Below are 24,387 nucleotides of genomic sequence, written 5' to 3'. Positions count from 1 at the left end.
CCAATATATAACTGGAGGGGGGCAGCGGCCAGTAGCGGGTGAAGCCAACTCCCTGAAATGAGTTTTTGCAGATTGGACGGTCTGTACACGTATTGTGCAAAAGTACAATAAACCACTCCAGTATCTTACTTTTTTTTTTTTTTTTTAAGTTTTTATTTAAATGTTGAAATGTCATTATCCAGCAAGTCTTTGAAGATCAGTTTGATAGCCTTTCCTTCCCTAAGGAGCTCATTACTGGTATTTTGGTGGAGACAGCCGTGCTGACAGTTACAGGCCCCCTTATTAAACATTTTCTTTTATAGAGGGCTCTCAGCAGACTTAATCATGCCATTTTCAAGCCTGGCTAACAATATCAGTTGGCATATGGAAGATAAAGGCATGATGTTCCTTGCTGCAAAGGTTTCACTGATCTTTTTATGTTTTTAAATGTAACAATGGAGTGTTCATTATTTATTACTTACCAAGTCCTAAAAGATCAACGGTCAGCTCTGGAGCTTTCTTTGGGCTGGCTTTAACATCTAACTGTGGCTCCTTTTTATTAAGCACCTATGAAAAAAAGAAACATAATTATTCATTAGACACTTATAAAGAAACTACAGCATTTATTCTTTCAGATATGCTTAATACAGCTGTATCATTCTTTAGAAACACACGGTGTGCTCTATAGTTCTCTGCACAATATCGGATTCTTTCAAGGTCATACAATTCTTTGTTTCCATGTGATGCTCATCACAATTGTAAACTAAAGTATTATTATACATTACAGCTATAACCCGTAATACTTTATAGTTGCACTAAAACAGATCTAGTGTTAGGCATAGGGACGCCACTTCCTGCGTGCATTCATTTGCTAGAAATGTATTTAATAGCCAAGGCATCTCCCATTACCTTCACAAACAAATCTAGATATTATTTGCACATATTTTATGTAATAAACAAATACATTTCCTTATACAGTTTTGCAAAAAATAAAGATAAATAATTTTAAATGTTGGGGTTCTGAAAGGAAGAACTGATTATAAATGTCGAACCTTTTGTGTGCATAGGCTTTAATAAAATTCTGGGCCACGGCTTATCCTAAAATTACTTTAAAGGACACGAAAGTCATAATTAAACATTTAAGATTCAGATAGAACATTCAATTTTAAGAGTATTTTTAATTCACTTCTCTTTTCAATTCTCTCTATTCTCTTGATATCCTTTGTTGAAAAGTATACCTTGTAGGCTCAGGAGCAGCAATGCACTGCTGGGAAATTGCTGGTGATTGGTGGCTGCACGCATATGCCTTTTGTCATTGGCTCCCAGTAGGGTATTGATGCTTTGGAGCCGACTTGATCTATGTGCTTAACCTCATGTGCTTTAAGTTTGGCAAACTGTGTAAAAATTTGTCCAGGCAATCAAGACTAGGATACAGGTAATGGTATATTGCTGGGAACAGAGTTGAACATAAGCTCTTTTCACAAATACAGTATATAAGAAAGCTGTCAGAAAGGCTTAAAATGGACATTGAACACTTTGAGGAAGTAACATAAAAAGATAAATTTTGTGTGTGTGTGTGTGTGTGTGTGTGTGTGTGTGTATGTATGTATGTATGTACGGTATGTATGTATGTAGGCATGTATATGTATGTATGTACGGTATGTATGTATGTATATATATATATATATATATATATATATATATATATATATATATATATATATATATATATATATATATATATATATATACACAGTATATAAATAAAACTCTCCAATATACTTTCATTATTTATTATGTTCCATTTTCCTGTAATTCCATTATCAAATTATGAGCTTTTCAGTTCCTCTTAGAAAGTGCAGAACACTGTTATATTCCACACAGACATTGGGGCATATTTATCAAGCTCCGAATGGAGCTTGATGCCCCGTGTTTCTGGCGAGCCTGCAGGCTCGCCAGAAACAGCAGTTATGAAGCAGCGGTCACAAAGACCGCTGCTCCATAACCTGTCCGCCTGCTCAGAGCAGACGGACAGACATCGCCGGAAATCAACCCGATCGAGTACGATCGGGTTGATTGACACCCCTCTGCTGGCAGCCCATTGGCCGCGAGTCTGCAGGGGGGCGGCGTTGCAACAGCAGCTCTTGTGAGCTGCTGGTGCAATGCTGAATACGGCGAGCGTATTGCTCACCGTATTCATCGAGGTCTGTCGGACCTGATCTGCAGTGTCGAATCAGGTCCGACAGACCTTGATAAATAGAGGTCATTGGCTGCACACTAGTGACCTATTTATAACTGTCTCTGTTTGGCCACACCAGAGAACGTAACCTAAGTTACAACATGGCAGCTGCCATTGTTTTATAGACACTAAAACTTCACATTTATTTTGTCAATATTTAAACAGCTAATAAAACTTTAAAAAAATACATCTATATTTTATTATCAGACTAATCTTTTCTTTGAATGCATATTTCTACCTAGCATGTTTGTAGTGTTTAATGTAAATTTGATAACACCAAACTTTTTTTAATTCTATTTATGTGTTTGCATCCTGGAGTTTCACCACAGACATTACAATATATTTTAGTATATTTAAACATTTTTATTTGGTTCAGCAACACTATGTTTTCTTGTAGATTTTTAAACCCCGATTATTTGTGATACAAATTCACAGACAGCATGAATATATGACAATTGTTTCTAATCCTACCAAATGATTACACTTATCATACACCAGGTAAATATTTAGTGGGATTCCTACAACCTTTACAGAAAAAAACTTACCAAGAAGGCCTTAATATTTAATACTAGGAACAATTGTGTCTGTCCCAATACCTTATTGAGGCTTTAAAGTCTAACCTGTCATGCAGAAGTTAGCTGCTAGTTAAAGAAAAAGTTGAAGGTCACTATGAGCACAGTGGCAGGTGGAAATTCTGACTCGCACAGTATGCTTGTCAAACCTTGACACATACATAACAAACGGCTAAGAGAAAACAAAAACCGTATGGAGTGGAGTAAAAATGGCACTGGAAGAGTTGAAACATGTCCTTTACCTCTTGCCAAGCAATTAAATACTCTGAAATGTCAGAAATAGTCAGGGTCATACACAAAATCCTCGCTCATATTGTGGCTTTGTGGTATTTACACCATTTCAACCTAGGTTTTTATGTTTTATTCTTAGTTGATTTAGAGTAATTTTGCATAACACATTTGACTGCAGAGATTTGAGTTTGCATATCATGGAAATTGAATGACAAAACAAGTTGTTTCTAAAATAGGATATTATTTATGAAGCTATTCCCTGCATTGCAAAAAAAAAAAAAATGCAAATTAAATGTTGAACTGTAATAGTATTACAAAAACATGCATTGTTTTGCAGTCCTAAGACATAGCCTCTTTGATGCAGTTTATCTTCCCCTTTACCAAACCCTACTAGGGACAGATTTAAACAAACTCTTGAACATATTGACTAATCACTATGCAGCATGTAGAAGTGCAAAGGTTTTCCATGCCATTAAAGTAAACTACCCTCTGTTTGGGGAGATGAAACCCTACAATGTTCAGAATTAAAGTGATAGTAAATGTTACACTTCATATAATCAGATCCAGAATCCAACGATTTAAGATGGACTTTAACACAGCAATTCTAATGAAGATATGCCATAACTTATTTTTTTTAATCTAACCATGAAATTCTAATACCCTGCGCTCTTGCCGCCCACTTTAAAATGCTTTTTTTTTGTGAGTCCCATAAAGCTAGAGTGCCGGAAAGGCTGGAGCATGGGTATTAGAATTAAATGTTATATGTTATAGCGTATCTTCAATAGAATTGCTGAATAAAAGTCTATCTAAAATATTGCTTAAATTCCGGATCTGATTATACAAAATGTACAATTTACCATTACTTTAAAGTTAAAAAAAAGCAGTACAGTTTCATTATATATTTGCCTGTTTTTCTTGTAACTATGCATATAATTCAATATTTTTAAACTTTGAGTATAATGTCCCTTTAATGTCAGAGTTAAATTCTCACTCAATAGTATAAAAAAAAGAAGGGAAATTCATGGCATATAAAAATAAATATATTGGCCCTATGTAAACAAAGAAGTGTAATCCTTTTGCAGTACGGTTGGCTTCTGCAGATTATGGGCTCCATGAACTAAGAGGTCAACTTGCTGTCCGCATATAAATTCTAATGTACAAAGCCATCAACCTTCCAAAAATTACTGTAAAATCCGCTAAATGAAATATGCGAACAGACAAATCCATCGCCATTCATTTTTATGCGGACATGCCATTGTAGTCCTTTTATTCTGCTTGTATTGAATATTATCAAAAGTTCACTTACTTTGTGTCTATTTACGTGCCAAGTTCGTGGATTAACATAAACTACTTCTTTGTTGGCGGAAACAAGAGAATTCAATGGGGGTTCACAGACGCACGCCAAAAGGATTAGTACTTGATAAACAAATGCACAACTAGTATCACAATTACAACATAACTTATTTGGTAGTTGACCATTCAATCATGGAGACCCTGCTACATCTTTTTAATTTTCAGGGTTTATCAATTACGAAGGTGAAGACATGCCCGTGATGGAGCACAATTAAAAGGATCTTCCACAAAGAAAAAGGAGAGTTCCAAGGATATTTCTTCCCAGAATCGAATTAGATGCCCTTATTGACTGAGAGATCATCCAGAGGTTCCTGGCACTGTATGAATAGATTATTGACATACTGAAGCCCATAACAGAATGGTCAATGGCAATCCCTGGACTTCTAAAAGTTCTGGCTGCACTAAATTTCTTTGCAACAAAATACTTCCACTCCATCCAAAAATGTAGCCATAATACTTAAGCACTTTGTCTCTCAAAACAAAATTTTGCTGATAAGAAAACTGCAGATTTCTATCTTTCTTGGTTTCCCCAGACTCTGAAGCAGCAGCCATATTTGCTTTGTAACAAACACATAATGGACATTAAACAGTTATTGATCTGTTCATGGAAAGCGTCCTTCTTATAAATGTAATCTGCCCTTATCTTTCCATATCAATGACGTTATTGACACCTTTCTGGTCACGTTGGGTACAAAACATATTGAAAGTAGACAGATTAGCAGCTTTGCATTTTTGCGCCGAGCAAAGCTTCAAAGTTATCAATAATGTGATGGACTGATTAGACATGACGGAAGGTAACGAGATGCAATTAATTTGACGCCTTAGCCGGCCTATATATGTGTTTGTAAATGTTTGTATGCCTAAAATAGAGCAGTTAAAATGTATCACTGGGAACACATTAAAAGGGAGAAAATGTTACAGTGCACTGTCCCTTTAAGTTACAAATAGTTAAGTAACTGCAATAACCAGGTATTTCCCAGCTTTTGAACGTTTTACACATTTCATATACAGGTGGCCCTCGGTTTACAACGGTTCAATTTGCACCGTTTCAGAAAAACAACCTTTTTTTCAGTAATGTGACTGTTATTGAAAAGCATTGAGAAGCAGTGCATTGATTAAAATAGCCAGTAGGTGGAGCTGTCCATCTGTGTTGCAGCAAAGATATACAAGCCAAGCACACAAGCAGGCTAAATTAATCAGTGTGGCTAGCTAGACTTGAGCTATCGAGCAGCTATCAAAGGAACACTATTTTCCGGTCTATAAATCAGTCCAGATTGGAATGCATAGAAAGAACTGTTTGCAAAAAAATGCAAGTAAAGACTGTGTTGTATAATTTTTTATTGGGTTTATAACCCTGTTTTAGCAAATGTTTTTGTTCATTTAACTTAGTTTAATTATGTACCCTGTGTTGTGTTATTATTTAATTAGGTTTATAATGCTGTTTAGAATTTAAAGTCTTCATTTCCAAGCTTTAAAAATAATGTATTAGGTGTTACTTATGAAAATTTTGAGAAGGACCTGGAACCTAACTCCCTCACTTCCCATTGACTTACATTATAAACTGGGTTTCAATTTACAACCATTCCTTCTGGAACCTAACGTGAACTCAGGGCTACCTGTACTCTCCTATCAAAAATACACTGTTCTACACTAATTATAATCTGGGAACTGAAGCTGGTTAACAAAAAACTAATTGCAAGGCAAAGGTGAACAAAACAGAGACTAAGAGGAAGAATCACCTTTGTCTTACAATTATATATTTCCATATACCTCTATCCCCTCAGCACCATTTTCTAATTTATATGTCATTGTTATGTTATTCTTATGTGACAGCAGAAACCCTCCATGGAACTAGTTGTAGGTTACTTTTGTTTGTCCTTGCGCTATATCTGAATGATATACACATATGCAGAGAGTGAACACACAACCTTACCCAATTAAGATTAGAATGATATTTTTGTACAACATTCTGTTGACCTATAAAGGGGCATGAAATTAAAACGCTCTAATATGCTAGAATGTTATATTATTGTACCATTGCTTGCACAGAACTGTGTTTAACCCCTGCAAAGGAGTTGAATACATTGCTAAAGTCGGCTCCAGACCGGCAATACACTGAGGATCTGGAGCTGAACTTGGTCACTGAGCCAATCATGGCCGTACAAGTGAGTAGTCTCCAATCACTGCCTGTGTTCAGCCCAGGATCAGCAGCTCATTGCCAACCTGAAGCTGATGTATTTAATTAATTTGTGGTGGTTGAATGTATAGCTCTGTTTAGGCAATAGAAGAATAACCTAATTATTTACCACATTAGCGCATTTTATCACGATTCCCTTTATGTGTGCACTTATATGGGGGGAGGGGAATATTAAGGTGCTTACATCAAAGCTTGTTTGCCTTCATGAACATGCACATTGAGGTTATTTTTTAATAAACCAGCCTTCTTTGCTATTATTTATACGTATAAAAGTTTGCATATTACATTCAGCCGCCTCTACATCCAGCAGTCACACAATACAGAATTAAAACCATCCTTTAACAAATGAGGAAAGAAGTCAACTGTGAGAGGACAAAATTAGGCAACCTATAATTTATTAAACAAATTTTATAGCAACCAAGCACACAGATCTACTCAGATGAAGTAATTTTATAAAATGTAATTTCTTTCTATTCATGTTCAGCAGATGTCTCATTCAAATCATTGAAGTCTTTATTAGTCAAACTCTGCCCCGACCAATCTGCTTGCAATTCATAAAGCTAGACAGAGAACATAATTTAATCAAACATCTCTTACACTAACCTTTGCATTCTGGATTTGCTTTCCTGCTATTTGAAAATAAATTATATAGTAACTGCAAATTCCTCAGTGCAGTTTCTTTATCAAATTATATAGTGTAAAGTATTTGAGACAATCCCTTATTGCTCTGCAAAAATCTGAAAGGAGTATAGGTTGTATAATTTAAACAATTCTTTATGCATAGATTTTGTAAAGTACATATTTATTCAGTCCTCTGGCATCGTCATGCATACAGTTTAGCACAACTGCTGTTATAAAAGCACTGTAGTGATCTACTTACAAGTATAAGATACTTCATGCAGAAAGTGCCTTTATTCATTTCAACTGTTCGCTGTTCTCAGCTCTTATGGCAGCCCACAGTGCAAATTTTTTTTTGCTAAGAGGTGACTTTTTAACCCATTTGGCCAATAGCCATGCGGTACATCTGGTTTGGCGCCCATGGGAGCCAGATTTACAACACGGCTATTTGCTAAGAGATGAAAAAGTCACCTCTTCGCAAAATATTTTTTTGCCGTGGGTTTCTGTAGCAGCTAAGAACGGTGAACGGTTGAAACGAATAAAGGCACTTTCTGCATGAAGTATCTTATACTTCATGAATGAAAGTGCCCTTTATTTGTTTCAACAATTAACCCTAGCATTTCAAAAACGCTATAGTTGAATTTCACTTTAAGTAGTAACTATTAGTGATGCCGCTATATTGTATCCAATCTTTGTTGGGAAGGCTTCATCCTGTCTCTTTTATGATACAATGTGTATGATACAAAGCGAGGCATGTATTGTACATAACAGAATGTTACATACTAGATAGGTTACATACTTATGTGTATGGAGGATGGGCTCTGGAGGGGATAAAGTTGCCCTCACATATACATTATATAATGGGTACAATTATACAAAGGCAGGCACCTAATTTCCAGACACTGCTGCCTAAAGGACTTTCCTAGCAAAGTGGTAGAATTAAGTAAACATATGTGAGGATGACCATGTTGCTGCTGCCTTGCAAATTTGTTCTACTATATCAAACAGAAAGAGTGTCTGTAGTCTGTAAATTTTGAGAGAAAACAAGAGAGGAGCAGCCCTCAGTTCAGTGCGCAGTCTGCTGGGACACTGTGAAGTTCCCAGATCGTTCACCTAGGCACTACCTCTGCCTTTCCATACTGTGAGTATGTTTGCACTTGCATTATTTCTTTTATAAAAAATTGGCTACACTAGGAGGCGCCCTTCTCTCTCTGCTCTGTTTTTAAACAGAAAGAGTGGCGCCTCATGTGCATATCAATCAGTGGTATCCAACATCAAAGATAAAGCAAAACAAAGGGGTACTCACATTTGGCATTAGCACCCCTATGTGCTAGTAGTTGCAGACTAATAGAATAGGGTGTATCAGCTCACCCACTCCAGGTGTCAGGAACAGAACTGGAGTGTATGAAGTCCAACAATGCTGTATAGAAATCGGGAACAGAACTCCCAAAATGCTGTGTGTGAATCACTTTACCAAACTGCTCAAGTTAAAAGTGTATTTGAATTAAAAACACAAATAAAAACATAGGCAATAGGTATATAGGGGTATATATCTTGACCCCCCTTTATGATCGTACAGGATCATACAGAAAGCTACCTGTCATAAAGGTATACTCCTATTCTCTGTGCTGTGCTTTATCAAAATATCTTGACTGTAGGCTTAAATATTTTAGGATGAGTGTGGTAATCGGAGGATTACATACAAGCACCAATGCAGCTTATGGAAATGTGGCCTTCTTGCGTCACTGCCCAGACCCCCCCCCCCCCCCCCGGAAAATACACATTTAAATGTAAAAAACGTCAATCTCCTCTCTTAAAGATCTAAGTTTACAAGATTTACGACAGTTCCAGTAGGCTCCATAATGGAATACAGAATACAGATAGACAGAAATATAATACACCACAAATATATTCTGAATGTAGACAGAATAGCAAACTACAAAATAATAAGGATTTTAAAACAGACAAACCACTCAGAAAAGAACTGACAAAGTAAAGTTATGAAAAAATAATGTCTAACAATAAAAAGAGAATAACTAACCCACAAATACCATGGCTCTTGAAATTATAGCAATCCGCCCCCTCAAGCCACCAGTAGCAAACGAAATGCAAAGCCTCATATAACACTGCTGATCACTGTGAAGCAAATCCAGCAATGAAGCAAAGCATTGCAATATAATTGCATACAAAATAAGTTAAGGGTATGTAGCCACACATAAAAAAGCTCCTACACTAATCAAGCAATCACAGTGTAGACTTCTATTAGGTGAGAATTCCAAAATCTGCACAATGCACAACGTACTCCAGAGTCTCTGAAGCTGTTATAAACACACATTTTCCAGAGCCAACGTGCTCGAAAAGCTGGCAAAATAAAGGATATAATGCAAAGATTTTTTTTTTAATTACCCATTTATGTAAAATGCCATTTTGAGATCATCAGTTAAACATAAATTATATGTTCTTTCCAATGGCATGGAGAGTCCACAAATCCATTCAATTACTAGTGGGAACCAATACCCAAGCTAGAGTCCACAGCATGGAAGGGAGGCATACACAAGACAGGCAAACCTAAACAGAAGGCACCACCGCTTAAAGAACTTTCCTCCCAAAAGAAGCCTTAGCTGAGGAAAAAACATCAAATTTGGAAAAAAGTATGCAATGATGACCAAGTGGCCGCCTTGCAAATCTGTTCCATAGAAGCATAATTTTTAAAGGCCCAAAAAGAAGCAACAGCCCTAGTGGAGTGAGTCGTAATTTTCTCTGGAGGCTGCTGTCCACCTGTCTCATAAGCCAATGGAATAACACTTTCTTGGTAAATATTGCGTTCCGAAACCACCTTAAATAGGAATCCTAATTTAGTATGGAGGACCGCCTTATCCGCATGAAAAATAAGGAGGTTCACACTGTAGAGCCGAAAGCTCAGAAACTCTACAGGCAGAAGGTAGAAACAAAACCTTCCAGGACAATAATTTTATATCAATAGAACAAGACAAGACAAGACTAACCATTCAATAAAACAATGGAGATAAGGGAGCCATTTACCAATATTTTAGCTCTGTGTAATAATATCAAACTAGAGGTGCAGACCCTATATAAGTATTGCACTAACCATTCAATCTCCAAGCAGTCAGCTTCAGAGAAACTAAGTTTGGATTGAAGAAAGGACCCTGAAGAAGATTCTTCCACAGAGGCAATTTCCACGGGGGGCGGTTGGGGTGGTGCAACAACTTCACTAGGTCCGCAAACCAAGTTCTGCAAGGCCACTCTGGAGCTACTAGAATCATCGAAGCCTGCTCCTGTTTGATAGGGCTATCACCCAAGGAAGGAGGGCAACTGGAGGGAACAGATAAATTAGACCAAAGAGCTGCTTGAGGATCTCTTGATCTTGCTCTGTACCTTGGAATCTTGGCGTTTAAACGAGATGCCATCAGATCCAGCACCGGAACTCCCCACTTGAGAGTTAAAATCGAGAATACTTCCGGATGGAGAGCCCATTCCCCTGGGTGAAAAGTCTGCCTGCTCAGATAATCAGCTTCCCAGTTGTCCACCCCTGGGATATGAATGGCAGAGAGATGACAATTGTGAGACTCTCTCCCCTGAAGAATGTGAGTCAGCTCCTCCATAGCTAATAAGCTCTGAGTTTCTCCATGGTGGTTGATATATGCCACCAAAGTGATGTTGTCCGATTGAAATTTGATAAACTGGACTAAACTCAGTTGAGGCCAAGCTATTAGAGCACTGAAAATAGCTCTCAATTCTAGGATATTTATAGGGAGGGCAGACTCCCCCTGAGTCCAGAGTCCCTGAGGTCTTAAGGAACCCCAAACTGCTCCCCAGCCTAACAGGCTGGCATCCGTGGCCACAATCTCCCAAGAAGATCTCAGAAACAAGTGCCCTTAGACAAATGATCTTGGGAGATCAACCAGGACAGAGAAATCCTTGTGTGAGAGTCTAAAATTATCGTCTGAGAGAGAACAGAGTGGTATCCGTTTCATTGACTAAGTATACATAACTGTAGAGGTCTCAGATGGAAGCAAGCAAATGGAATAATGTCCATGGATGCCACCATGAGACCAATTACTTCCATACACACTGCCACTGATGGACGGAAAGAGGACTGAAAAATAAAAATCTTCATAGATACTGAGTCTATAATTGTTCCCAGAAAACATACCCTGGTACTTGGCACCAAGGCACTTTTCCCTAGATTCACCTTCCACTGTGAGAGTGGAGAATAACTAACAGAGAATCTGTATAGAATCTTGCTAACTAAACAGATGGTACCTAAACCAAGATATCATCCAGGTAAGGAGCCTCCGCAAACCCTAGAGATCTTGCCACAGCCAAAAGAGCCCCTAGAACCTTCATAAAGATTTGTGGAGCAGTAGCGAGGCCGAAAGGAAGAGCTAGAAATTTGAAATGTTAATCCAAAAAAGCAAACCTTAGGAACTTGAAATGTTCCTTGTGGATAGGCACATGAAGATACACATCCTTCAGGGCTATGGTGGTCATAAATTTACCCTCCTGAACCAGAGGGAGAATAGAACGAATAGTTTCCATTTTGAAGGACGGAACCTTGAGAAACTTGTTGAAAGACTTGAGGTCTAGAATGGGTTGAAAAGTTCCCTCCTTTTTGGGGACCACAAAAAGATTTGAATAAAATCCCTGGCCCTGTACTGCTAGAGAAACTGGGACAACCACTCCCAGAGAAGACAGATCCTTTACACAGAAGGCCTCTCTCTTTACCTGGTTTACAGATAATCTTTATAGTAGAAATCTGTCTCGGGGGGGGGGGGGGGGACGACAAGATTTGAATCCTATCTTGTATCCCTGGGAGAAAATATCCACTGCCTAAGGGTTTGGAACCTCACAAATCCAAGCCTGCTGAAAGAAGGAAAGCCTGCCCCCTACCTGATCCACAACTGGATCGGGGGTGGCCCCTTCATGCTGATTTAGCATCAGCAGAAGGCTTTCTGGATTGTTTACCACTATTCCAGGACTGGCTAGCTCTCTAAGAGGTCTTGGTTTGCTCAGGTTTAGAAGACGAGGAAGATTTCTGTCCCTTGAAGTTACGAAAGGAACGAAAATTTGAAGACTGACGACCCTTGGACCTATTCTTCTTATCTTATGGTAAAAAAACTCCTTTACCACCAGTAACCGTGGAAATGATTTTCACCAGACCAGGACCAAATAAAGTCTTACCCTTAAAAGGTAGAGATAGAAGCTTGGATTTGGAAGTCACATCCGCAGACCAAGATTAACCAAAGGGCTCTGCGGGCTAGAATGGCATAACTAGAAATTTTGGCTCCCAGCCTGACTACTTGCATACTGGGATCACAGATAAAAGCATTAGCCAGCTTTAGAGCCTTGATCCTATTTTGGATCTCCTCTATAGTAGTCTCCTCTGAGATTAGATCAGACACCATCTTCGCACATCACCTACAATGTTACACAGGCAAGGATTGACTGGGGGTTGTGGGAAGTGAAAGGATACTTGAAGCTTTGTTGGGGTGTTCTTTGCCTCCACCTGGTGGCCAGGAGTTGAATTCCCACTAGTAATTGAATGGATTTGTGGACTCTCCATTCCATTGGAAAGAAATATGAGGCTTTTTTTAAATAAAATATATTTATTTTTACTTTTATATTTTCTGCAGTGTAGGATCCCCCTTACTCCCCAACCTCCCTGATCCACACAAACAGCTCTCTAAACCTCCCACCTCTACCTATTAGCCACCATCTAAGGTACTGCCAGCTGTCTGCCAGTACCTATAAACCGGCCCCTCCCTTGATCCTTAGTTAGGGACCCCCACATAATGCCCATCCACTTCAGCTGCCCCATCCCTCCCTGTCCCTTTATTTCTTTTTTGCCGTAGTGTAGGGTCCTCCCGCTCCCTGCCTCCCGCCTCCCCTGCTGGGCCGCCGACCCACCTCCCGCCCACACCAACAACGATTGTTAGACGGTGACACACACAGTGTCACCGTCTTTAATGATCAGACATCTGCCCTCATATGGAGTTGGAGCACCAATCAGGTTTCGGCTCCATATGCAGCGGATGCCTGAAGCTTCAGGAACTCCAGATCTGGGCTGTTACTTAACAGCCGAGAGTGCTGAAGCTTCCTGAAGCGAAGACGTATACAGTATATACGTCTTGCAGTACCATAGGCAAAGTACTGCAAGACGTATATTTACATATTATTGGGTGAAGGGGTTAAGTAACATTTATAAATAACAGAAAATGTTATAAAATTGTAAAGTATTAGACTCTCCTCACCTGACTACTTTATAATACCACCTGGCTGACAAAATATTCTGTGGAAAACACTGTTCAGTAATGCACAAACAGTACCATCCTTACTATTCTAAAATCGACTGCCTCCATAGGAGTGTTATATTTACATATTTTGCTGGTTATGGCACAGAGGATATGCAAGCTTTTTGCAATTCACTCTGAGTCTAATTTAATGCTCTTATATTGCATATTATTGTTATCTGATTTCAGCACAATGATTTACTAATTTTTAAATGTTTTTGACACACTCATTTTAAATGCACAGATAAAGACAAGCCTACACAGCATTATTGATAAACTGTACAAATAGCTGGTCATTTTTCAAAAAAAATAATAAAAAAAATCATATTTATTTCCTATTGGGAAGATGGTAAAATACATTTGTGAAGCTATAAACTGAAAACAAAATTGTAAGGGTTCTTACAGTAAGGGCAACAAACCAATCAGATTTACTTTATTAACTACAGTGCCAACACGCTGCTGTTGTATTTTGTCATTGTGTAGATATACCAGATATTGCTTATTGTTTTACAGATTTGCAAGCTGCACTATTTTTTACTAGAGTCATAGCCAAATTTAGATGAAATTTTCAATACGAAGGAGCCAAACACATTTTTAGATGAGACATAAGTAGGGTTGCCACCTTTAGTTCAGGCCAAACCCAAACTCTCTTGTGCTGTGCACAGTACACCGAAAAAAAATTCACTCTATAGCCTCAATTTACTAAAGGCTGGAGAGACAGAGGCGGACATCTCCACCCATGTACGCCCTGCATGGAGGCTAGTGGGCAGCAATTTGCTGCCCACATTTTTCATTGCACACGAGGCGAAGTGTGCAATGCCGCCCCCTGCTCGCGTCTGATCACTGGTTAACTCTCAGCTGCAGGATCACTCGTGCAAGCCTGCAGCTTAAGGTGCTTCAAAGCTGCAATCACAGCTTCTTAAATAGAGTCCTATGAATAACAGCACATAAACCCACACTCACACAGACACTCTCTAGCACACACTCACACTCTAACACACACACTGTCACACACTCTCCCTCTCTCACACTAACCCACACACACTGTCACACACATTCTCTCTCACACACAAATACACTCACTCTTTCACACACAGACTCACACATACATAAAAACACTGACAAACACAAAGACACACACACTCTCACACACAAAGATACTTGCATAGACACACTCCCACACAAGAGGGAAATAACTGTAGGCATGCACAGTTTGTTGCAAATTTGCAATACCACCTTTTTTGGCTGTGGCTGTTTCCCACCAAACCCTGACATTTGTATGTCCGAGCCTGACTCTGTTTCAAACCCGGACACACAAATGAAAACCCAAGCTGCCCAAGTCATTCCTAAACAGGTGGCAACACTACTCATAAGGAATTTGTACTTGAATATATGCAAAATAGCCAAAACGTTACAACCAGCACATCATACGACATGTTACTCATAAAGAACAATATAAACAAACAAAAGACGTTTAAAAAAGGTAAAAGTACATAATAAAGTTATAACAAAGTGATGATTTCATTCAAATTGTGGATATTTTGTGTGTGCTGGGAATGGTAGTACATGTATGTGTGATTCGCTGGTTCAAACAACATTAAAATCAAGGTTTGGTCAGGGAATGCAATTTTAAGCGACTTTTAAATATACTTGTGTTATTTTACTTTGTTTTTTTGGTATCCCTTGTTAAGAAGGATACTTAGGTAGGCTCAGGAGTAGCAATGCACTACTAGGAGCTAGCTTGTTGTCTTAGCTTCACCAGGTGTGTTCAGCTAGCTCCCAGTAGTGCATTGCTGCTCTGGAGTTGACTTTAACTATGTGTTTAACATATCTGCACAAGTAAAACAGAGTAGTTATATTAAGTTGATCAGATTTCCCAGACCCCAATATGGGACCCCTCAGACCTAAGCACGGGACACCTCATGAAAGCTCAGGAGGTGGCAAAATAAAATATTGATTTATTACTAGTCGGGACACTCCAGGACTCTTGAAAAATTATGGACACACTTCACACATTTTGCACTGTGACAGAAAAATTAGGACGTCTGGTCACCTTAAAGGGACAGCCATGTCCAAAATAAACTTTCATAAATTAAATAGGACATGTAATTTAAACAACTTTCCAATTTACTTTTATCACCAATTTTGCTTTGTTCTTTGGTATTCTTAATTGAAAGCTGAACCTATGTAGGCTTATATGCTAATTTTCTTACGGCTAGATTTAGCGTTTTGTCGGTAACGACCCGCGTAGCTAACGCTGGCTTTTTTTGGGGCCGCACCTTTCAAATACCGCTGGTATTTAGAGTTCACAGAATGGCTGGGTTTTCAGTGCGTTAGGCTCCAAAAAAGGAGCGTAGAGAATAATTTACCGCCACTGCAACTCTAAATACCAGCGTTGCTTACGGACGCGGCCAGCTTCAAAAACATGCTCGTGCACAATATCCCCATAGGAAACAATGGGGCAGTTTGAGCTGAAAAAAAACCTAACACCTGCAAAAAAGCAGCATTCAGCTCCTAACGCAGCCCCAATGTTTCCTATGGGGAAACACTTCCTATGTCTGCACCTAACACCCTAACATGTACCCCGAGTCTAAACATCCCTAACCTTACACTTATTAACCCCTAATCTGCCGTCCCCACTATCGCCGACACCTGCATATTATTATTAACCCCTAATCTGCCGCTCCGTACACCGCCACAACCTACATTATACCTATGTACCCCTAATCTGCTGCCCACAACATCGCTGACCCCTATATTATATTTATTAACCCCTAATCTGCCGCCCCCAACGTCGCCGCTACCTACCTACACTTATTAACCCCTAATCTGCCGACCGGACCACACCGCTACTATAATAAATGTATTTACCCCTAAAGCTAAGTCTAACCCTAACCCTAACACCCCCCTAACTTAAATATAATTTAAATCTAACGAAATAAAATAAATCTTATTACATAAATTATTCCTATTTAAATCTAAATACTTACCTGTAAAATAAACCCTAATATAGCTACAATATAAATTATAATTATATTGTAGCTATTTTAGGATTAATATTTATTTTACAGGCAACTTTGTAATTATTTTAACCAGGTACAATAGCTATTAAATAGTTAATAACTATTTAATAGTTACCAAGTTAAAATAATTACAAAATTACCTGTAAAATAAATCCTAACCTAAGTTACAATTAAACCTAACACTACACTATCAATAAATTAATTAAATACAATACCTACAAATAAATAAAATGAAATAAACTAATTAAAGTACAAAAAATAAAAAAGAACTAAGTTACAAAAAATAAAAAAATATTTACAAACATTAGAAAAATATTACAACAATTTTAAACTAATTACACCTACTCTAAGCCCCCTAATAAAATAACAAAGACCCCCAATATAAAAAATGCCCTACCCTATTCTAAAATTAAAATAGAAAAGCTCTTTTACCTTACCAGCCCTGAAAAGGGTCCTTTGCGGGGCATGCCCCAAAGAATTCAGCTCTTTTGCCTGTAAAAAAAAAAACATACAATACCCCCCCCAACATTACAACCCACCACCCACATACCCCTAATCTAACCCAAACCCCCCTTAAATAAACCTAACACTAAGCCCCTGAAGATCTCCCTACCTTGTCTTCACCACACCGGGTTCACCGATCGGTCCTGAGGAGCCTCTGAAGTCTTCATCCAAGCCCAAGCGGGGGGCTGAAGATGTCCATGATCCGGCTGAAGTCTTGATCCAAGCGGGAGCTGAAGAGGTCCACGATCCGACTGAAGTCTTCATCCAAGCGGGAGCTGAAGAGGTCCATGATCGGGCTGAAGTCTTCTATCAAGCGGCATCTTCAATCTTCTTTCTTCCGGATCCATGGTCATCCCGCCGAATGACGGTTCCTTTAAGGGACGTAATCCAAGATGGAGTCCCTCCAATTCCGATTGGCTGATAGGATTCTATCAGCCAATTGGAATTAAGGTAAGAAAATTCTGATTGGCTGATGGAATCAGCCAATCAGATTCAAGTTCAATCCGATTGACTGTTCCGATCAGCCAATAGAATGCAAGCTCAATCTGATTGGCTGATCGGATCAGCTAATTAAATTGAACTTGAATCTGATTGGCTGATTCCATCAGCCAACCAGAATTTTCCTACCTTAATTCTGATTGGGTGATCGAATCCTATCAGCCAATCGGAATTCGAGGGACGCCATCTTGGATGACGTCCCTTAAAGGAACCATCATTTGTCGGGAAGTCTTCGGTGAAGATGGATGTTCCGCGTCGGCGGGATGACCATGGATCCGGAAGAAAGAAGATTGAAGATGCAGCTTGATAGAAGACTTCAGCCCGATCATGGACCTCTTCAGCTCCCGCTTGGATGAAGACTTCAGTCGGATCATGGACATCTTCAGCCCCCCGCTTGGGCTTGGATCAAGACATCGGAGGCTCTTCTGGATCGATCGGTGAACCCGGCGTGGTGAAGACAAGGTAGGGAGATCTTCAGGGGCTTAGTGTTAGGTTTATTTAAGGGCGGTTTGGGTTAGATTAGGAGTATGTGGGTGGTGGGTTGTAATGTTGGGGGGGGGGTATTGTATGTTTTTTTTTTACAGGTAAAAGAGCTGAATTCTTTGGGGCATGCCCCGCAAAGGGCCCTTTTCAGGGCTGGTAAGGTAAAAGAGCTTTTCTATTTTAATTTTAGAATAGGGTAGGGCATTTTTTTATTTTGGGGGTCTTTGTTATTTTATTAGGGGGCTTAGAGTAGGTGTAATTAGTTTAAAATTGTTGTAATATTTTTCTAATGTTTGTAAATATTTTTTTATTTTTGTACTTTAGTTAGTTTATTTAATTGTATTTATTTGTAGGTATTGTATTTAACTAATTTATTGATAGTGTAGTGTTAGGTTTAATTGTAGATAATTGTAGGTAGTTTATTTAATTTATTTATTGATAGTCTAGTGTTAGGTTTAATTGTAACTTAGGTTAGGATTTATTTTACAGGTAATTTTGAAATTATTTTAACTAGGTAACTATTAAATAGTTATTAACTATTTAATAGCTATTGTACCTGGTTAAAATAATTACAAAGTTGCCTGTAAAATAAATATTAATCCTAAAATAGCTACAATATAATTATAATTTATATTGTAGCTATAGTAGGGTTTATTTTACAGGTAAGTATTTAGCTTTAAATAGGAATAATTTAATTAATAAGAGTTAAATATAATTTAAATCTAACGAAATAAATTAAGTTAGGGGGGTGTTAGTGTTAGGGTTAGACTTAGCTTTAGGGGTTAATACATTTATTATAGTAGCGGTGTGGTCCGGTCGGCAGATTAGGGGTTAATAAGTGTAGGTAGGTGGAGGCGACGGGGGCGGCAGATTAGGGGTTAATAAATATAATATAGGGGTCGGCTGTGTTAGGGGCAGCAGATTAGGGGTACATAGGTATAATGTAGGTTGCGGCGGTGTACGTAGCGGCAGATTAGGGGTTAAAAAAATATGCAGGTGTCAGCGGGGGCGGCAGATTAGGGGTTAATAAATATTATGTAGGTGTCGGCGGTATTAGGGGCAGCAGATTAGGGGTACATAGGGATAATGTAGGTGGCGGCGGTGTGCGGTCGGCAGATTAGGGGTTCAAATTTTTTAATAGAGTGGCAGCGATGTGGGGGGGCCTCGGTTTAGGGGTACATAGGTAGTTTATGGGTGTTAGTGTACTTTAGAGCACATTAGTTAAGAGCTTTATGAACCAGCGTTAGCCCAGAAAGCTCTTAACTCCTGTTTTTTTTCTGCGGCTGGAGTTTTGTCGTTAGATTTCTAACGCTCACTTCAGCCACGACTCTAAATACCGGCGTTAGAAAGATCCCATTGAAAAGATAGGATACGCAATTGACGTAAGGGGATCTGCGGTATGGAAAAGTCGCGGCTGCAAAGTGAGCGTTAGACCCTTTCCTGACTGACTCTAAATACCAGCGGTAGCCCAAAACCAGCGTTAGGAGCCTCTAACGCTGGTTTTGACGGCTAACGCCAAACTCTAAATCTAGCCGTTAGACCTTAAAGGCCACCTCTAATCTGAATTCATTTTGACAGTTTTCCCCACTAGAGGGCATTAGTTCATGTGTGTCATATAGATAACATTGAGCTCACGCACGTGAAGTTACCTAGGAGTCTGCACTGATTGGCTAAAATGCAAGTCTCAAAAGAACTTAAATAAGGGGGCAGTTTGCAGAGCCATAGATACAAGGTAATCACAGATATAAAAGGTGTATTATAACTGTTAGTTATGCAAAACTGGGGAATAGGTAATAAAGGCATTATCTATCTTTTTAAACAACAAAAATTCCGGTGTTGACTGTCCCTTTAAATTACATGCAAGTATTAATGAACTAATAAAATGCTTTAATATATTAGAACAGTTTCTTTTTCCGGTTTTGTAGGTTAAAACTGAAACATGGAATTGGAAATATTAAGTTTAATATGATAGCTTGGTTAGTGATTAAAACAGATTTCCTTGGCTTGTAGATATTTTGGAGAGGCTGCAAGCTCTTTAACATAATCAATGCTAAATGAAATAACTATGATGTTGCTGTTGGAAAGTAGATGCTTACAGTGTCTTTCATGACCAGGTGAATAAGCATTGTACAATGAAGCTACCAATGCAAATAACAGGTAATGTAACTAACGGGGAAACAAAAGGAATGTTTTTCATAAGCCTGCACATGCATTTCATCTCCATCAAACCATAGTACAGTATGCCTGCTGGAGATGCAGTCCCTTTAAAGGGGCATTTAATTGCTGGGCACAATTACCCTAGAATGGTTACTACTCACATGCTACTGCTTTCCCTCCTGTTTCTGCAGCTATATTTCAATCCCTGTTGCTATGGGGCTGCCATCTTGGAGCATTCTCTCATACTGTGACTGAAGTAGTGAGTATTTACACATCAATGAGGTTGTGAACTTTTTGACAACTGTATAAAGTGCTTCAGGTTAGGGTGCACGTTATAGAGCAGGAGCTATACAGTTTTGCAGCTGCTGCATTGCTATATATTATTGTTGAGTGAATTTTGAAATATGTTTTGTGTAATTATAAAACTGTGTAAAAAATGCAAAGCTCCTGCTGTGTATCATGCACACTAATTCCAAGCAAATGATACAGCTGTAAAAAAGTGGCCAAAATTACTGATTTGTTAGTGTGCACTGCTTCTATCACAGCCTGTGAGAATACCTGAGCTCCAAGATGGCAGCCCCCAATTTGAAGGAGGGAGCTTCAGTATATGGCACTTTTAAGCTAAAAAAACAGGAGAGCGGATTTGAAAAGAGCTGCAGGAACAGGATTAAATGCAATAACAGAGTGAGTAGTTATTCTTGTGTAGTTGTGCACAGCAGTTTAATGTCCCTTTAACCTCATTTCCTATGTGTGCGACAGCCACCCACGCCCTTTAATATTAAAGGGACAGAATTTTTGTTGATTAAAAAGGTAGATAAGGAAATTTATGCTTACCTGATAAATTTGTTTATTTTACGATATGACGAGTCCACGGATTTCATCCTTTCTTATGGGATAACGCCTCCTGGTCAGCAGAGGAAGCAAAGAGCACCAAAGCAGAGCTGTATATATAGCTCCTCCCTTCCCTCCCACTCCAGTCATTCGACCGAAGTTAAAAAGAGAAAGGAAAAGCCAAGGTGCAGAGGTGACTGAAGTTTAACAAAAATAAAGACCTGTCTTAGAAAACGACAGGGTGGGCCGTGGACTCGTCATATCGTAAAAGAAACAAATTTATCAGGTAAGCATAAATTTTCTTTTCTTTTACAAGATATGACGAGTCCACGGATTTCATCCTTACTTATGGGATACAATACCAAAGCTATTGGACACGGATGAAAGGGAGGGACAAGACAGGAACCTAAACGGAAGGCACCACTGCTTGAAGAACCATTCTCCCAAAAACAGCCTCTGACGAGGCAAAAGTATAAAATTTTGAAAATTTTTAAAAAGTATGAAGAGACGACCAAGTTGCAGCCTTGCAAATCTGTTCAACAGAAGCATCATTTTTAATTGCCCATGAGGAAGCCACAGCCCTAGTAGAATGAGCCGTAATTCCTTCAGGAGGCTGCTGTCCAGCAGTCTCATATGCAACACGGATGATACTCGTCAGCCAAAAAGAAAGAGAGGTATCCATAGCTTTCTGACCCCTACGTTTTCCAGAAAAGGCAACAAACAAGGAAGATGTTTGACGAAAATCCTTAGTCGCCTGCAAGTAGAACTTCAAGGCACGGACGACGTCCAAATTATGTAACAAACGCTCGTTCTTAGAAGAAGGGTTAGGACACAAGGAAGGAACAACAATTTCCTGATTAATATTCTTGTTAGAAACAACCTTAGGAAGAAAACCAGGTTTGGTACGTAACTACCTTATCGGAATGAAAAATAAGGTAAGGAGAATCACATTGTAGAGCCGAAAGCTCAGAAACTCTGCGAGCAGAAGAAATAGCAACTAAAAATATAGCCTTCCAAGATAACAACTTAATATTTATGGCATGCATAGGTTCAAACGGAACCCCTTGAAGAACCGTAAGAACTAAATTCAAACTCCAAGGAGGTGCCATAGGTCTAAACACAGGCCTGATCCTAGTCAGGGCCTGACAAAAGGATTGAACATCCGGAATATCTGCCAGACGTTTGTGTAACAAAATAGATAAAGCAGAAATCTGTCCCTTTAAGGAACTTGCTGATAACTCCTTCTCCAGTCCTTCTTGGAGAAAAGACAAAATCCTAGGAATCCTAATCTTACTCCATGATTAACCCTTGGATTCACACCAATAAAGATATTTACGCCATATCTTATGGTAAATCTTTCTAGTAACAGGCTTACATGCCTGAATCAAGGTATCAATTACCGAATCAGAGAACCCTTGTTTAGATAAAATCAAGCGTTAAATCTCCAAGCAGTCAGCTGCAGAGAAATTAGATTTGGATGATGGAAGGGTCCCTGAATGAGAAGGTCCTGCCTCAATGGAAGCTTCCACGGTGGCATAGATGACATGTCCACCAGAACGGCATACCAAGTCCTGCGAGGCCACACAGGAGCGATGAGAATCACTAAAGCCTTCTCCTGTTTGATCCGAGCAATCACCCGGGGGAGGAGAGCAAACGGTGGAAACACATAAGCTAGGTATCTATCAGTTCTGCCTGAGGATCCCTGGACCTGGATCCGTATCTCGGGAGCTTGGCATTCTGACGAGATGCCATAAGATCCAGCTCCGGTCTACCCATCTGAGAATCAGGGTGGCAAAGACCTCCGGATGGTGTTCCCATTCTCCCGGATGAAATGTCTTGTCTGCTTAAAAAATCCGCTTCCCAGTTGTCCACTCCTGGGATGTAGATTGCTGACAGATAACAAGAGTGAGCCTCTGCCCACCAAATTATCTTGGATACTTCTGTCATCGCCAAGGAACTCCTTGTTCCTCCCTGATGGTTGATCCACAGTTGTGATATTGTCCGATGAAATCGGATTAATTTGGCAGAAGCCAACTGAGGCCAAGCCTGAAGCGCAGTTAATATTGCTCTCAACTCCAGAATATTGATTGGAAGTAGAGACTCCGACCGAGTCCACACACCCTGAGCCTTCAGGGAATTCCAGACTGCACCCCATCCTAGCAGACTGGCATCCGTTGTCACTATCACCCATGAGGGTCTGCGGAAGCACGTCCCTTGGGACAGATGATCCTGCGACAACCACCAAAGAAAAACATAATTTATGTAAGAACTTACCTGATAAATTCATTTCTTTCATATTAACAAGAGTCCATGAGCTAGTGACGTATGGGATATACATTCCTACCAGGAGGGGCAAAGTTTCCCAAACCTTAAAATGCCTATAAATACACCCCTCACCACACCCACAAATCAGTTTAACGAATAGCCAAGAAGTGGGGTGATAAGAAAAAAAGTGCGAAGCATATAAAATAAGGAATTGGAATAATTGTGCTTTATACAAAAAAATCATAACCACCCCAAAAAAAGGGTGGGCCTCATGGACTCTTGTTAATATGAAAGAAATGAATTTATCAGGTAAGTTCTTACATAAATTATGTTTTCTTTCATGTAATTAACAAGAGTCCATGAGCTAGTGACGTATGGGATAATGACTACCCAAGATGTGGATCTTTCCACACAAGAGTCACTAGAGAGGGAGGGATAAAATAAAGACAGCCAATTCCTGCTGAAAATAATCCACACCCAAAATAAAGTTTAATGAAAAACCTAAGCAGAAGATTCAAACTGAAACCGCTGCCTGAAGAACTTTTCTACCAAAAATTGCTTCAGAAGAAGAAAATACATCAAAATGGTAGAATTTAGTAAAAGTATGCAAAGAGGACCAAGTTGCTGCTTTGCAGATCTGGTCAACCGAAGCTTCATTCCTAAATGCCCAGGAAGTAGATACTGACCTAGTAGAATGAGCTGTAATTCTCTGAGGCGGAATTTTACCCGACTCAACATAGGCAAGATGAATTAAAGATTTCAACCAAGATGCCAAAGAAATGGCAGAAGCTTTCTGGCCTTTCCTAGAACCGGAAAAGATAACAAATAGACTAGAAGTCTTACAGAAAGATTTCGTAGCTTCAACATAATATTTCAAAGCTCTAACAACATCCAAAGAATGCAACGATTTCTCCTTAGAATTCTTAGGATTAGGACATAATGAAGGAACCACAATTTCTCTACTAATGTTGTTGGAATTCACAACTTTAGGTAAAAATTCAAAAGAAGTTCGCAACACCGCCTTATCCTGATGAAAAATCAGAAAAGGAGACTCACATGAAAGAGCAGATAATTCAGAAACTCTTCTAGCAGAAGAGATGGCCAAAAGGAACAAAACTTTCCAAGA

At 39.1% G+C, this 24,387-nt stretch overlaps 1 protein-coding gene across 2 annotated transcripts in view; it reads right to left on the bottom strand.

Annotated features, from left to right (window-relative positions):
- SMAP1 (small ArfGAP 1) overlaps window positions 1–24,387 on the bottom strand; it is a 1,140,917-nt gene that overhangs the window by 301,697 nt on the left and 814,833 nt on the right. For both annotated transcript variants that reach the window (XM_053710427.1, XM_053710429.1), the window contains one exon: window positions 462–546. In XM_053710427.1, coding sequence (XP_053566402.1) covers window positions 462–546 — 85 coding nt within the window. The remainder of the gene's footprint in view (window positions 1–461; window positions 547–24,387) is intronic.

This window comes from Bombina bombina, chromosome 4, assembly GCF_027579735.1.
Source record: "Bombina bombina isolate aBomBom1 chromosome 4, aBomBom1.pri, whole genome shotgun sequence".
Classification (NCBI taxonomy): Eukaryota; Metazoa; Chordata; class Amphibia; order Anura; family Bombinatoridae; genus Bombina; species Bombina bombina.
This window is presented reverse-complemented; position numbering and strand designations above follow the sequence as displayed.